The following is a 17,024-nucleotide window of genomic DNA, read 5'->3' as shown; positions in this document are numbered from 1 at the left end:
CTTCCAATACAACTCGGAGTCCTGCCACGTGCAAAAGTTCACTGACGACACTGCTGTCATGGGGCTGCATCAGGAGTAGGCAGGAGGAGGTGTATAGGAACCTGATCAAGGACTTTGTTAAATGGTGTGACTCAAACCACTTACACCTGAATACCAGCAAAACCAAGGAGCTGGTGGTGGATTTTAGGAGGCCCAGGCCCCTCCCAGTCCCTGTGATTATCAGAGGTGACTGTGTGCAGAGGGTACAGACCTATAAATACCTGGGAGTGCAGCTGGATGATAAATTGGACTGGACTGCCAATTCTGCTGCTCTGTGCAAGAGAGAACCGAGCCAACTATACTTCCTTAGAAGGCTGGCGTCCTTCAACATCTGCAATAAGATGCTGCAGATGTTCTATCAGACAGTTGTGGCGAGTGCCCTCTTCTACACGGTGGTGTGCTGGGGAGGCAGCATAAAGAAGAGGGACGCCTCACGCCTGGACAAACTGGTGAGGAAGGCAGGCTCTATTGTAGGCATGGAGCTGGACAGTTTTACATCCCACACTATGTGACTGTTCAGTAAAGGGGGTAAACGTTAACATTATACAGTACAACGTTATTGTCTGTTGTACCTGCATTTTTCTATCACTCTAATTTATTGTTTTTTATCAGTATGCTGCTGCTGGAGTATGTGAATTTCCCCTTGGGATTAATAAAGTATCTATCTATCAATAAGAGCAGCTCACTACTGAAAACGCAAATATAGGAGGCAGTCGGGATCGAACCGGGGACTCTTCATTACAAGTCAGCAAATCTTACCGCTACGCCACGGAAGCTGTTGTATCGTCCTTGAACCTTTTGTGAAAGTGTTTATTTGATCTTTGGACTTCAGGCTTCACACATTATATAGTTTATGCCAACAGTTTGTCATTTACTACTAAAATATGAAAAAACATTTGTTTTAACCCTTCATTACTCGGGTGGGGTGTTGCACACTCCAGTTGCCAAAGTTATGTGTATTTCTCATAGATGGCGCAATGTGGAGCTTTGATACCTTGAGTAGCTGCAAGTTGACTAACGTATTGCACATGCAAGAGCGTGCGTCAGTCTGAGGTGGACCCTTGAGCTGATAACGTCGTATTACGTCGTTCTGGGTGTTTAGCACCCCACCAGAGTAATCCCGCAGAGTATCGTTGGTATTTCACACCCCACCCGAGCCTTGGCGAATGACATTTGTATGGTAAGCTTTTGTTGCTGGGTTCTGTTTATAGCTTATTTGCTTATGACGAAATTCCACCATTTACAGATGAGTTATGAGGAATCCCATGATAGGCTTGTCAGACTTTTGGAGGAGGTTGAAAGTGAATCTGAACCGAGTAAACAGAGTGATTCCGAATTAGAACCAGAGTCAAATTCAGACTTAGAACCAGAACACATCAGCCACAGTGAACATGATACAGACTCTTCTGAAGATGCTGATGAAGATGACGATGATGAAACATAGCAGGAAAGCTACTATGTAGGAAAAGACCAATCCTCCAAATGGTATAAGACACCACCTCGAAAGCAAGTTTGCACCAGAGCTCATAACATTATAAAGGAATCGCCCGGAGTCAAAGGGAATGCAAAGTTCTGAGAAAGTTCTGCTGTGAACCCACCACCAGCAAAGAAACCAAAACAGGCAAGGTGTGAGAAATGTCCAAGGAGTAAAGACAGAAAAACAAGATTTCAGTGCCATTCCTGCAGTAGATACATATGCATGGAACATTTCAGGTTAGGTGGATTGGCAATTCTAAATTGGCCCTAGTGTGTGCTTGGTGTGTGGGTGTGTTTGTGTGTGTCCTGCGGTGGGTTGGCACCCTGCCCGGGATTGTTTCCTGCCTTGTGCCCTGTGTTTGCTGGGATTGGCTCCAGCAGACCCCCGTGACCCTGTGTTCGGATTCAGCGGGTTAGAAAATGGATGGATGGATGGATGGATTTGGTTCCAACCTGCAATCAGTGCACCACAAGTTCCCAACAAACACAGGAATAGTGGAACTTCCCATGAAGTTGTGAACTGTGACTACTTTTGAAACAGACAGAATGAATGCATACGGTATAGAGACATGAAACTTTTTTATTATTATTCCCACCTGTAATTATTGAAAAGGAAATTTTAGACGGTGATTTTTGTAAACATGAAAAGCCAAAGAATGCTACATGTCCTAGTAAAGATTAATTAAATTGCATTTAAAAAATTTCTTACTATCATTTCTCCATAAATAACAGTGGGGTGCAATACACCCCAGCCAAGCACTTATGAGTTCACGAAACCCGAGTAACGAAGGGTTAACAATGTGTTTACACAGATTATTGTAGAAATGAAACACACATGGAATGCATGTGTTCCAAATAACGATCTATTATTTCCACTCTAAAACTCCAGCACTTTACTCCCAGATTATGAATCAAGGCATGAGCTGGGAGAAGTTTGTGCACGTTCTGCGGCGGTGGGGGATGGAATAGCAGGCTGCTTGTCTTAATCGGCACATTTACCGGACAAAAGACGCTAAGGGAGAGGTGCGAATGGATTTAAGGTGGGCTGGATCTACGAGTTTTTTTGTAGGCTCTGGTAATTCTAGTGTTAAAAGCCTGTACAGCAGCTGTCTTTTTGCCACTTCACGTCTCTGCCGCTCGCATTGTGAAGGTGGGGGGAGGGCTGAACGCACGCTAAGCAGATGCGCTTGGATTATGTGCTGGCTTGCTGCAGCTGCTGATGGCAAACTGTGTGTTCTGCTTGTCGCTTGTCATTGTTTTAAGAGCTGGGAGCACATGAAGTGTGTCTGCCAAAAGCATTCCAATAACTGCTAGCTAGGTTAGATGTCTGTGAACTTGTTTTAAATTGTTTGTAAGTAGTGCATGACATGCAAAAGTCACTGTCTCACGGGTTTTGCTTCCTAAGGTTGTAATGTCTAGTCTCGCGTGTCATCAAAGTGTCTCTCTAAGATGATCAGGTCTCATTCGCTTCGCTGCACCCCGCCAGAGATGCACTACGCTCCTGCCTCTTCATGTCTCCTCTTGCTCACGTTGTGAAGGGGGGGAGCCGAGCGCACGCTAAGGAAATGCAGACAGATCAGCTGCTGGCTTTGTTCTCCCGCTGCCGAGGTGTGTGTTCTGCTTGTCGCGCTGTGTGTCGATCATTTAAAAGCCTGCACAGCAGCTGTCCTTCTGTCTCACTGCCTTGTCTGGTGGGACGTCAAATCGTCTTCCAAGAAGATCACGTCTCGTCTCCCTGCCAATTTTTTTTTTTTTTTTATAATAGAGAGATATAATGTGTTTAACAAATTCATTTGAGTGTAAACAAGTGTAATGGTGTAGGTGTGTGCTGTGGCCTGATGTGTGTTCAGGGGTTCTTGTCTTTCGTTTAAACTGGCCAATACGGTAGAGAGTCGGCTTCCTAGACAGTAGTTCTGTGGTTAAATGACGTGTATGTTGACTTCCTTCAATCAACATGGAAAATACATTAGCATATTAAATGCAGAGGAGTTGGAGTCGGAGAGTCTGAGTCAGAAGTGCCAGAAACTAAGGAGTCGGAGTCAAAGGATTTATCTACCGATTCCACATTCCTGATATTAAAGTCACCCAATAAGATTAATATTTCATCATCACTAATGGATTAAGGTTTGCTAAACTTGACAAAGAATGTTGAATAAGGACCGGGTTGATTGTAAATTAATAGTTTACTTACATTTAGCTTAACTTTCCTTACTCACATTCAATCCTCATAGAATGTAGTATTATGTAAAGGGTTTGGTAATATTCAAAGTACATTATTTTTGGAGATGCATAAAACTATCAGGTGAAGCCTCCGCTAAATGAATACTATTATTTTGTTTAAGAATGGGTTAAGTAAAAAAATAATTGTTAATAATTAATTGTAAATATAATTTTGAATTATATTTAAGAATATTTTATTCAGATTCTTTTCTAATGCAGTATCTGTGTTTATCACTTTACTCTCTGAAATGCTCTGAGAGACAGATATTTTATTTGTTTTTCCTATGTCATTTTAGGAGGAGAGTATTCCGATTGCACTTTCTGGAAGAGATATTCTTGCCAGAGCCAAAAATGGCACTGGTAAAAGTGGTGCCTACCTCATCCCACTACTGGAGCGTCTTGATCTTAAGAAGGACTGTATTCAAGGTAGGGAGTCTCACCGCAATATCTTTTGCATTTAAAGTGTTAATTAAAGGCACAATAATTGCAGGTTTTATTATTCAATCTCCCACTGTTCAATTGTGGTGCTGAGGTGTCACCCGCTGCACTTGGGTCCCAATCCAGGCGGTGGTTTGTATGGTGGGTACGGCAGCACGCTGTCAGCTCATGCTCCCAAACCTTTCTCTCTCTGTTGTTTTCTCATGATTTGTATTTCAATTGGATTCGTCATTAATGATTTAATTTGTACCTTTAAACAATACTTTGAGTAAAAAGCACAGTATAAATTTACAAGGTAATTTTATTAAAAGTAACCAATTCTGTAGAGCACATAAAGATGGAATTTTTTTTGCTGTTCAGCCATGATCAGCAGTTTTGTAGATTTAACGAGTCTGGTCTTGCAACCCTTCTGTTTGGTTAGATATGAACTTTTAAATGTGGTTCCCTGTACTTTGTAAAAGAGCAAGGCATTTTAGATGAGCTTATAATTCAGAAAATTATCACATATTTTTAAGACAATGTACAGTGGTGATGTGCCTTAAGTGGATGATCAATGAACTGGTAATTAAGAGTGTGAGATATGTATCGTCTACAATAGTATCTTAATTGTTGTTTTAATCATGGGCAAGCTGAAAATGAGTATGTGACTCATTTTGCAAAAAAAACAATCAAAAATACGCCTTGAGAGTCCACACATTCATTATGTCATGTAACCTAACCAGATGGACTACTGCCCGTGCACAGTGCATAGGCGTGTAAGGTCACCACAAGCGGACCACAAGGTAGCAGAACTGCCTAAAAATGAGTGAGCAGTCAGTGCCAGTGAATAAAACAGCCTCGGAATCTACATCATTAGATTTAATTGCAAGACGTTCATCCTCACTCTCCTGTAGGTGGTTTTGCTTTGAAAAGACTGATGTTGCTCAAAAGATGTCAATCTGCAAACTATTTTGAAAATTGGTTGCCATTAAAAGACAGCTTGACAGCTAACTTGTTTCACTTTCTGCAAACTAACAACCACACATATGAAGAATACAAAAAGCTTCAGAAGTCAGCTGTCCATGATAGGTATAAATCACCCAAGGTACACTGAGCAAACTTCAGCAGAATCATTCTGCATCTGTGCATCCCTGCTTCATGTAGCCCTTCTGAGAGGGCTTTCAGCACCGGAGGAAATTATACAGCATGAAGCCATATGCCGTAGACAGACTAGTGTTTCACACTCATTGAAGTTTCCTCGTTAGAATTTTACAGTTTTATTTTTTTCTGGTATCTGTATTGGACTGAATTTAGTTAGTAATTTGTTTAAAATGTTATAGGGTTTTTTTTGTATCTGTGTGCAATATATGACAGAACTTATTTACAAATGCTATAGTTTTTTTCCTGTTCAGTATTTGACAGAATGTTGTACTTTTACACTATAGTGTACTATATGTTAGATTTTTGTTATTGCTTGTATGCTGCACAATTCACCTTACAGCAGAGCAGTTTGTTTATTCAAACTGTAATGTTCATGCCCTGTATTTTAATTATGATTAGTATTTTATTCCCTTTAGATTCATATTGTTTACATTATTAAAAGTGTCAGTTTAAAATGCTCTCATTATTTGTTGTTTTTTGTGCAATTTTCTGTGTAAATCCTGTAGGCTACTTTGAAATGGTTTACTCATACTTGCACTGTTTAATCTCAGTAATACTGTGACTTGTGATTTTAATGCTTTTGTGTTACTTCAATTTTAAATAAATAAACAAGACCTGCTTTCCTGAACTGCTTCCATTAAGCTACAGCTAATATCCTTTTAACAAGACCAAGCTATGTCAATAAGACTTTTACAAAAATATTTTTAAAGGATGCAAAATAATGTCTCTTTATTGTTATTGTCAAAGTCCCAGAAAATACAGAGGTATGATTTTTTTTTGCTAATGTGGTATACCCCTACTGGTAATTGACTGGCATGGACGTAAATGTGAAAACATACAGGTGCTGGTCATAAAATTAGAATATTATGACAAAGTTGATTTATTTCAGTAATTCCATTCAAAAAGTGAAACTTGTATATTAGATTCATTTATTGCACACAGACTGATGTATTTCAAATGTTTATTTCTTTTAATGTTGATGATTATAACTGACAACTAATGAAAGTCCCAAATTCAGCATCTCAGAAAATTAGAATATCAATTAAGACCATTGCAAAAAAAGGATTTTTAGAAATGTTGGCCAAGTGAAAGGTATGAACATGAAAAGTATGAGCATGTACAGCACTCAATATTTAGTTGGGGCTCCTTTGGCCTGGATTACTGCAGCAATGCGGCGTGGCATGGAGTCGATCAGTCTGTGGCACTGCTCAGGTGTTATGAGAGCTCATGTTGCTCTGATAGTGGCCTTCAGCTCTTCTGAATTGTTGGGTCTGGCGTATTGCATCTTCCTCTTCACAATACCCCATAAATTTTCTATGGGGTTAAGGTCAGGCGAGTTTGCTGGCCAATCAAGAACAGGGATACCATGGTCCTTAAACCAGGTACTAGTAGCTTTGCCACTGTGTGCAGGTGCCAGGTCCTGTTGGAAAATGAAATCTGCATCTCCATTAAGTTCGTCAGCAGCAGGAAGCATGAAGTGCTCTAAAACTTCCTGCGTTGACCTTGGACCTCAGAAAACACAATGGACCAACACCAGCAGATAACATGGCACCCCAAACCATCACTGACTGTGGAAACTTTACACTTGACCTCACGTAACGTGGATTCTGTGCCTCTCCTCTCTTCCTTCAGACTCTGGGACCTTGATTTCCAAAGGAAATGCAAAATTTACTTTCATCAGAAGAACATAACTTTGGACCACTCAGCAGCAGTCCAAAGGCGAGACGCTTCTGACGCTGTCTCTTGTTCAAGAGTATCTTGACTCAAGGAATGCGACAGCTGAAACCCATGTCTTGCATACGTCTGTGCGTGGTGGTTCTTGAAGCACTGACTCCAGCTGCAGTCCACTCTTTGTGAATCTCCCCCACATTTTTGAATGGGTTTTGTTTCACAATCCTCTCCAGGGTGCGGTTATCCCTATTGCTTGTACACTTTTTTCTACCACATCTTGTCCTTCCCTTCACCTCTCAATGTGCTTGGACACAGAGCTCTGTGAACAGCCAGCCTCTTTAGCAATGACCTTTTGTGTCTTGCCCTCCTTGTGCAAGGTGTCAATGGTCGTCTTTTGGACAACTGTCAAGTCAGCAGTCTTCCCCATGATTGTGTAGCCTACAGAACTAGACTGAGAGACCATTTAAAGGCTTTTGCAGGTGTTTTGAGTTAATTAGCTGATTAGAGTGTGGCACCGGGTGTCTTCAATATTGAACCTTTTCACAATATTCTAATTTTCCGAGATACTGAATTTGGGACTTTCATCAGTTGTCAGTTATAATCATCAACATTAAAAGAAATAAACATTTGATTAAACATCAGTGTGTAATGAATGAATCTGATATACAAGTTTCACTTTTTGAATGGAATTACTGAAATAAATCAACTTTGTCACGATATTCTAATTTTATGACCAGCACCTGTACATGTTGATACTGCTTCTACATTGAAACATGAAATCTTAGTATTTATTAAAATGTGATTTACTGTTGGTAATACATTTGATTTATAAGCAGTATTATATAGTTAGCTCCATGCACTGCTGCATTTTAATAGTAGGTAAAAATTTAACATACGCAGCTTTCCAGATTACAGTAATTGAAAATTCTGAGGAAGGATGTATTTTTGTGTAATGTGTAGCTGGCGAAGGCTAAATGTTGAAAGATACAGTGTCACCTATGTGTGCCGTTTTTTGATGTCTAATGACCACCCCTTATTGTGTTGTAAGCAATGGCAGCAAAAACATTTAAATAAAATAAACTGAAATGACACGTAGAAAGGTGCTGCATTTTATCCGTTTTATTTTGTTTTCAGATGAGCTGCTATTGTTACAAAACATTTTAGATTTCCTAGTTTTCCTGAAGTGTTTTCCGTGATTGTATACACAGAGTAAGCAATTAAATGATTGTTTGACCTTTTGTAATGAGAACGGCAGATGCTTTGAAGCAGTTTGTAGCATCCCATTGAAATTTGTAGTTTCAGTTGTGCTTTTAATCTTGCAATATCGAGGGAAAATAAAATGAACTGAATTAGACAAGTTTTAATGAAGATATTGTAACACATTTGAGCTCTCCTAGTTTTCCGTTAATTCACATTGAACATAGTTAATAGACAAAGAATTAGATACCTTTACCAAATTTAGTATTTTGTTTTTCAGATTTTTTTTTAAACAATTCATAGTATTGCTCTTTTGTGTAACTTGTAAAAAGCCCTGAAAATATTAAACCACAAAGTAGCTTCTGTCTAATGCCTTTTGTTATTTCTTCTGTAGTAATGACATTTTGCCAGATTTATTTTTTAATTCTGTATGAATGTCAATACAAATTTTCTATGTCCTTTTGTTTAACTTGGTGGCACAAGTGCTCATGTGAAAATTTAAGTGCAGAGCCCTACATTCTATTATCACTGTTGTTTTTTTAATATGACTCACTGTTACAAACATTTTTGTTATTACATTTTTGATCACTTTTTAAAGTAGTTAAACAAAAATTTAAAATGTTCTAACTTTAAAAATAGTTGATTAAGTTTCCTAATGCGCCTGAATGCTGTGGCATTTTTTGACTTGTTGGTTTTTGATAATGCATTTAGCTTTCAAAAAAATGTCAAAATGGTATTTTTTTTTTTTTTTTTACAAAATTACAACTAGGAAAATCAACAATTTTGCCTTCTATCTTTTTCTAGTACTGCTTAGGAGTACCAAAATTTCTTGCCATGTGTTTGCACAATCGCTGAAATTAGTGTCAACTTAATAAATATTTAGTACAGTAATCCCTCGCTACTTCGCGGTTCACTTTTCGCGGATTCACGACTTTGCGGGTTTTTAAATACAAGTGATTGCCCGCCTATCGCGGAAGTTATGTTCCAGACCCATCAGCAACAGGAGAAAATCCGCGATATAGAAAGACCATATAAATAAGCATTTTTATAGTTTAAGCCTTAAAATACCCATCCCACATACTTTAAACACATGTAAACTTATAAAACACACTTTGTTAACACATATATGTGGATGTCGGGCTAAGGATATGAGTAACATCTCACTATTATAAAACATTTTAACTTCACGCAAGACAAGACAGTGAGGCAGGAAAATAGGTGATGTACAGGCTTTTAAATTATTGACACGCAGAGCGACAAGCAGCACAAAGCCAGCACAAAGTCCACTTCTCCTTAGCGTTCATTCAGCTCCCCACCCCCTTGACAATGCGAAGTGGCAGGAGCCTACTGCGCCTCCGGGGAGGGGGGGTTTGAGCGAACGTGCGTTCAGCCCTCACACACCCCCACTCCTTCTCCTCCTCCTTCCGAACGCGCAGAGCGACAAGCAGGCATTTTGGCAGAAGCAGCACAAAGTCCATTTCTGCTCAACCTGAGTTCAGCTGCCCCCCTTCACAAAGCGAGTGCAGACACATCGATGACTGATCGCTGCGTGCAGTGTGCAGTGTTGGTCTGCGGTGTTTAAGAATGCAGAAAGTGTTTAAGAGCATAGGAAGTGTTTATAAGAGTGTGGGAAAGGTTAACAAGAGAGTGACAAAGGTTTATAAGTGTGTGGGAAGGGTTTATAAAGCCTTAAAATGTGTATAAATAATAAAATAAATATAGGTCGCTACTTCGCGGATTTTCACCTATCGCGGGGGGCTCTGGAACGTAACCCCCGCGATAGGCGAGGGATGACTGTAAATCATTAGAGTTAAATGATGCATTCTTTCAAATCTCATTTTATCTGATGAGTTTAAAGTATGAAAAATACAAAGATTTGTTTGTAATAAATATTTTTTAATCTTATTTTATATAAAGTTTTGATTAAAGGGCACAAGTGAGGTGGAATACAGTTGAATGGATTCATGACTAAGAATATTTTAATTTTAAAGGTTTGAGTGAAAATTTGTTTGCATGGTTTTGCTGCTTTTGAGTTGAGCATATTATTTAGTTAACTTTCCAAGCTTATGTTTCTGCAGCCATTGTAATGGTGCCGACCAGAGAGCTGGCTTTGCAAGTTAGCCAGATATGCATCCAGATTAGCAAGCACATGGGAGGTGTTAAAGTGATGGCAACCACTGGAGGGACCAATTTACGTGATGATATAATGCGATTAGATGAAACTGGTTAGTCCTGATTCCAAAACTTTCTTAAAATCTAGCGGCACATAGGGCACCTTTATTTATTTATTTATTTTCTTTTTACAGTTCATGTTGTAATTGCTACACCAGGAAGAATTCTTGACCTAATTAAAAAAGGTGTGGCAAAAGTTGACAGAGTCCAGATGATGGTCATGGATGAGGTAATATAATCATTCTTCATTTATATTTTCAGTGTTGCAGCTAGATAAAATAGTAGTTATGACTCATGTTTTATTGTCTAAAACCTATGTTTTTCTTGAATTCAATGAATGTTAATCAGTTTCAGGTAAATTGTGAATATCAAAATGTAATTAGTAGCTGACTTAAGTTCTGATATTTCTTTAGCTTATGAAGTATTTTGTAGAAACTAAAGAGTTAAAGTTTGAATTATACTTCACATAAAGGAAAGGCTTTAATTGACTATTACATGTAAGTAAAGCATTTTTAGTGTGCCATGATAAGTATAACATTTTGACAAATATTTCAGTGATAAAGCCTTCAGAAAAGATAGTAGTCATCATTGTACCATTTATCACAAGAATGTACTCTGGAAACTTCTTAAGAAATTCAGTGAACCTTTCTGTAAACATTGTACAGACACATTAAATAAAGTTAATATGTTCTTCATTATGTAGAATACAAGAGTTAAATGCAAAAAATGTTTGTAAAAACGAAACATTTCCAGTGTTTGTTGAAATATTGCATTAGTAACATGACTGTACTGGACTATGGTGGTAAAGCGGATGTTAATACACAAATTATGCCTATAGGTTACCAAAGAATCTACTTGTATACTTTGATATGATCATGAGCTTGTTTCTCTTTTGTGAAATAATGATTATGCTCCCAGTCTGAAAACTTGATGTTGTGAGGCTTCATATTTTTTTTTTTTTATTTGTAGGCTGACAAACTACTTTCTTTGGACTTTGTGGTGCTTATTGAGGAGATTATTAGTTACCTTCCTAAGAATCGGCAGATCCTACTGTACTCTGCTACATTCCCTATAAGTGTACAGAAATTTATGGTGAGAACCATTTGTAACGTTTTGTTTCTGATTTTTCCTTTCAGGTTGTGGTTTAATTTTACAAATCTACGGGGGGTGGGGTATTTGGAGCACACCAAAATATTGGGGTCAAGAATTTTAAAGAGAGAAGCAAACTTTAGGCTACAAGAATTACAATTTTAGGTTTTGCATTTGATGTGAAACTGCATGTTCAAAGTGTAACATACTATGTGAATCCTGTATAAACTGCAGCACACTGCCTGTATTGACTAGATGTATTTCTCTTCAGTTGTGAATGTGTTGATGCCTATCAAGTGAACATAATACAACAAGAGTTGTAGCTTTTTCCCCAGGGGCAAACATGTCTCCTCCACCTGCGGTGCATGCACCAAGATCACTGTCTGAACTGTTAGATGAGTAACTGTTGTTCTAAAGTTAGCTTGTTCTGTGACAACCAAGTCACTTCAAATAGGAGTCTTGCAGCAGGTGTGGGGGAAAAACATGGACTAATTAACAGGACCTGCATAATTAATGCTAAAAAGCATAGTTTCTGGAGCAACATGCCTTAAGTTCTCCATTCATGTGAGAAAACCTTTATACAGGACACATTACATATGAGAAGTTTTTTTCACCATGAATCTTACAATCTACATTAGGTTTTATGGTCATTCTTGTACCGACTTATAAAAATATTTATCTCTTGAATCCTGTTATCTATTTGATAACCTCTTCTTTAAAAACTACTTCTGTCTTTTATGAATTTTGCATGCAATATATGGTGCAAAATATTTTTTGCAACTCTAATTTATTTTCTGTGAAGTGTTTTTTAAAAGGAGGGAGTCTTTAGCTGTCAGTTAATTACCCATACCTGCTTTGTCTGGTTCATTTTTGCAGTGCAAGGAACTGATCCTGGCAGCATTATGTATAACGCAGGAAGCAGTCCTAAATGAAAAGCCAGTTTGTTTAGTTTATTTTCTTATCATATTTTGCTGTCAGAATTAATAGTTTTAGACTTGTAAATCAGGAACTAATATATTATTGAGCCTATTACTGTTGAGTTGATCTTGAAAAGGTGGTTATTAGTCTTCTTACATTCATAATAAGATGCAACAAGCTTACATCTGGTTTGTTTCAGAGCAAATATCTGCAGAAACCTTATGAGATTAACCTTATGGATGAATTGACTCTAAAGGGCATCACACAGTTCTATGCTTATGTCACAGAGAGGCAAAAGGTTCATTGCCTCAACACTTTGTTTTCCAGAGTAAGTAATGCTTTTTTAATGTTTCCCAGTAAACTGAACATTTGAGCACAAACATAGTAACCAGAAATGTAACATCTGCTCAAATCATAGGGTTCACTGTGTCCATCAAATTGCATGGTAAATTTCCATTTTCATTTGCCTTTGCGTAAGAGGTGCAAGTCATATTTAATAAGCATAATCTTAGAAAATAGTGATTGTGTCTGCTTTTTACTTTTCAATTTTTTTATGTTTTCTTCCTTTTAAGTGATGGCTAGATTTAGAATAATAAAATGTGTTAAACACGAATGTCCTGGGTTATAGTAATTGTATAATGTGTTTAAATGAAATTGCATATTTCTTGTTGTTTATATACCAGAGATGGTGCAACACTTTGAAATTAAAATGTACTTTTCCATTTTATTTTGCATACTAAATGTGCATCTCGCATGTACTTTTTTTTTCTGCTTTAACAGTTGCAGATAAATCAGTCAATAATATTTTGTAACTCCACGCAGAGGGTGGAGCTCCTGGCAAAAAAAATTACCCAACTTGGTTATTCTTGTTTCTATATTCATGCGAAGATGATGCAGGTATGTTGTTTCAGCAGGAATGTAGCAACTGCGTGCTCTTCTATTTAATTTTCTCACCAGCGTTTACACAGTTTAGAGGTTTATCTGACAATCTCCATCCTTATATTACAGGAGTATCGAAATAGGGTTTTCCATGACTTTAGAAATGGACTGTGTCGTAATCTTGTTTGCACTGGTAAGAGCAATTTTCAGATCAGTTGGTTGATTGAAGGTATTTAGGTAAAATGAAAGAAATGACTAGTCATTTTGCAAACAGTAATGATATAAATGATAATAGTATACTTGTAAATTGAGAGTTACACTATTATTGGATTGTTAATGGCCTATTTACTATGATTTTTTAATCTTAAGCCCATCCAATACATAAGAGTATCTAAATGTAAATATCAATTGATCATATCTATGTTGTGGAACTAGTTTTCTTCATGTCAATACAGGTGATATATACAGTACTTTTAAATGTTAGTCAAGCTTATATTGAAGTGAGGTTAGGCCTGAAATTTTGCTACAAGGCACCAATCTGTCACAGTCTGTTGGATGTACACACCCACTTACATTAGCACTTTAAAACTGCAAATCCAAGCAAAATTGTTCTGATGTGGGAGGAAGAAAAGAGAGAAATATCAATTATTTTTTTGCATTTTGATTTAAGCAGTCACTGTCAGTTTTTACTATTTTGCAATAATGAAATATCTATAACTTGACTCAGTTTTACTTTTACCTTTTCTATGTATTATAGATCTTTTCACAAGAGGTATTGATATACAGGCAGTGAATGTAGTCATTAACTTTGATTTTCCAAAGAATGCCGAAACCTATCTTCACCGCATTGGTAGATCTGGTAAGTGAAAACAATTTTTGTATCTTTGAATAATATGGAGTGCATCCACATCATTAGCAGGGACAACTGAGGATGAAAGCGAAAATTCTGTGACCATGATGAACTTTCATTAATTTCAGAAGATTCAGATTGAAGAAAAATAGCCCACCAACTCTGAATTATTTGACAGCAGTAATCTATGAACTGGGGTTATTGAGAATAGTGCATAGAGAATTTCACAGAGAGGAATGCTAGAATTGGGATTTGAAGGAAAAAAGAAACACTTGTTACTTTGAAAAATGTGTGATTTCTGGGTAATGTGGTGCATGGAACAAATGTAGTGATATTAGGGGTGGGCGGTATGACCAAAATTCTATATCACGGTATTTTTCTAAATTATCCCGGTTTCACGGTATTCAACGGTATTTTTTTCCCCACGCATGAGTGGATGTTAACCACATTTTCCACTGGAATTACTGGCTAAGAATAACCTATTCCACTGTCAAGAGTATTGTACATTGTACAAAAAAACATTTTAATGTGCACACAAGTATTAATACAGGTTTGCATTGCCCCATAAAGTGATAGTTTTCAAGGAGGTGGCACTAATGGAGAAGGTATCACATTGCATGACAGATCCAGTCAAAATATAGAACCTTTTTATTGAACAAATTTTGTAAAAACAAACTAATTTTGACAACATATTTTCAACCATACAAAGAGGCATTTTAGACTTAGTAAAATATCCAGAAGTGCTTGTCAAAAGTTGTATTGCACTGAATATGTCTTAGAAAAGGAATAAATAGTAAATATTTTTTGTAAACCAACTACATTTTCTGTTAATGTTAACAATCTCTGTCCACTGACACGTTAAAGTGACTTTTTAAACAACTTTATCATCATTAAACTGCATAATATTTAAACTAATAAATAATAACAATAAAATAAATAATAGTATTATTACTGATAGTTGCACTATTACTTCAAGACTTCAAGCCCAGGTGCATTACACAGTATTCACCAAATTAAAATAAAATAAAACAAGTGCAACTTGGTGATGACATCTTTACCAACTGAACCATCATTTAGGCAAACTGCATTAATATGGACCTTGCTTCAAGCTAAGCTATATGCATAAATAATATACCTGCAACTTGCATTTATAATGCTATTTGTGGCATAGCCCTACAGAATCGTATTAGGGCCACGGTGAAGAAAAAAATAATACGGACACAGGGAAGAAAAAAAAAACTGTCGAGAATAAAGTCAACATTTCCACTTTATTCTCGTCGTTTATGTTGAGATTAAAGTCGACATTTCCACTTTATTCTCATAGTTTACTTCATAATTAAAGTAGAATGTCGTAAACTAAACTTCTTCCTAAAATCAATGTTTAATTTACTAGATTTTGTCAAACACCGTCATAAGTTAATGCAGCACATTAAATGCTTTGTATTGCGTTCCCCGACCCAGTTGTTAATCAATACGCTTCTTAAACTGACTTCCTCCGCACTAAGAGAAGACAGCGATCACCTTACAGAATCCATTCACTTCATGATATTCCTGCTTTCTGAAAATTTAGAATGCTAAGATAAATACTTGATATCATTTTCATGATGAAATGCATTAAAGCAGGTATTAAACATGCACGTTAGTGAGGCGGTAGTGCTGCTTCCTCGCAGTAAGGGGTCCCCAGGTGTATGTTCAGTGTAGAGAACTTTATGGCAGGTGTGACGAGGCTCCAAAAAACTGGATGTATGAATGGGTATCGCACAGGTTTAACTTCAATGTTGTGTAAATGTGGGGTTTGTGATCTGGTGGTCGGAGACACGAACACAGAATTCAATGCATGTTCTTCTGAGCGGGCTTTCTTTATTGCACGTGTTCTGTCTCTATCTGACGTACTAAAACCCCAGTTCCTATCCGTCCTTTCTTTCACCACATATCCAATCACCACACGATAAACGTCTTTTTGAAATTAAAACTAGTTATAAACTTAGCCCGCGGAGTGTTCAGAACTTTAAAAATATCTTCGTTATACATGTTTAATTATGCCATCCATTCAGAGTTGCGCCCATCGAAGGATGAATACAAGCAAAACATACACTAGCAGGGTCAATATAGCACAACAAAACCCCACATCCTACATGACTTTGAAAGGAAACTGAAGCGCCGAGTAAACCCACCAGAAAAACATGCAAATACAAGGCAGGCACGCCGCCGTGCCCACATATGATTAATGCATGCTTTAATGCATTTCACCATGAAAATTATTTTAAGTATTTATTTTAGCATTCTAAATGTTCAGAGAGAAGGAAGATCATGAAGTGAATGTATTCTGTGCGGCGATCGCTGCCGGCACCTCTTCTTAGTGCAAGAAGAAGTCAGTTTAAGAATCACTTAACACAAACCATTTAATGTGCTATATAACCTATGACGGGGTTTGAAAACATGTCGTCACACTATTACACAGTACCCAGGTACATTACACTGTATTGAAAACAAATAAAACAAGTACAACTTGGCTTGCAGTATTATCCAGTAGTATAGAAACAGTATTTACACATCTGACCTTTTAAAACTAAAGTATCTCCAGGCTCTCTGTCCATTTTCACCGCGCAGCATTCCTATGCTACCGCCCACTATTTGGTGGTGTAGCAGTAAAAAAGAGCCCTAGTGCAACAAATCTGTGTTTAGCGGTGTAGCAGTGAAAAGGTCCCCACTTGAACAGTTTCCCGCTGCGCCACGTTCCGAATGTCGTTTAGGCAATTTAAACCGGTGTTGCGGTATAAGAAAAATCATAAAAAAAATAAAAAACGGTTTTCGGTATGAACCGGTATACCGCCCAGCACTAAGTGATATATTTAGCAGTGGAAGACATGTTCCTTCAGATTACTTCACCGTATTTTTTGGATTTAGAGGAGTATATGTGCAGCACATAGCAAAG

At 37.5% G+C, this 17,024-nt stretch overlaps 1 protein-coding gene across 3 annotated transcripts in view; it reads left to right on the top strand.

Annotated features, from left to right (window-relative positions):
- LOC114668158 (probable ATP-dependent RNA helicase ddx6) overlaps positions 1-17,024 on the top strand; it is an 81,273-nt gene that overhangs the window by 54,304 nt on the left and 9,945 nt on the right. For all 3 annotated transcript variants that reach the window (XM_028823794.2, XM_028823795.2, XM_051920597.1), the window contains 8 exons: positions 4,032-4,161; positions 10,260-10,406; positions 10,488-10,582; positions 11,323-11,445; positions 12,560-12,688; positions 13,141-13,257; positions 13,369-13,432; positions 13,997-14,098. In XM_028823794.2, coding sequence (XP_028679627.1) covers positions 4,032-4,161; positions 10,260-10,406; positions 10,488-10,582; positions 11,323-11,445; positions 12,560-12,688; positions 13,141-13,257; positions 13,369-13,432; positions 13,997-14,098 — 907 coding nt within the window. The remainder of the gene's footprint in view (positions 1-4,031; positions 4,162-10,259; positions 10,407-10,487; positions 10,583-11,322; positions 11,446-12,559; positions 12,689-13,140; positions 13,258-13,368; positions 13,433-13,996; positions 14,099-17,024) is intronic.

Source organism: Erpetoichthys calabaricus, chromosome 17 (assembly GCF_900747795.2).
Source record: "Erpetoichthys calabaricus chromosome 17, fErpCal1.3, whole genome shotgun sequence".
Lineage (NCBI taxonomy): Eukaryota > Metazoa > Chordata > Cladistia > Polypteriformes > Polypteridae > Erpetoichthys > Erpetoichthys calabaricus.
This window is presented reverse-complemented; position numbering and strand designations above follow the sequence as displayed.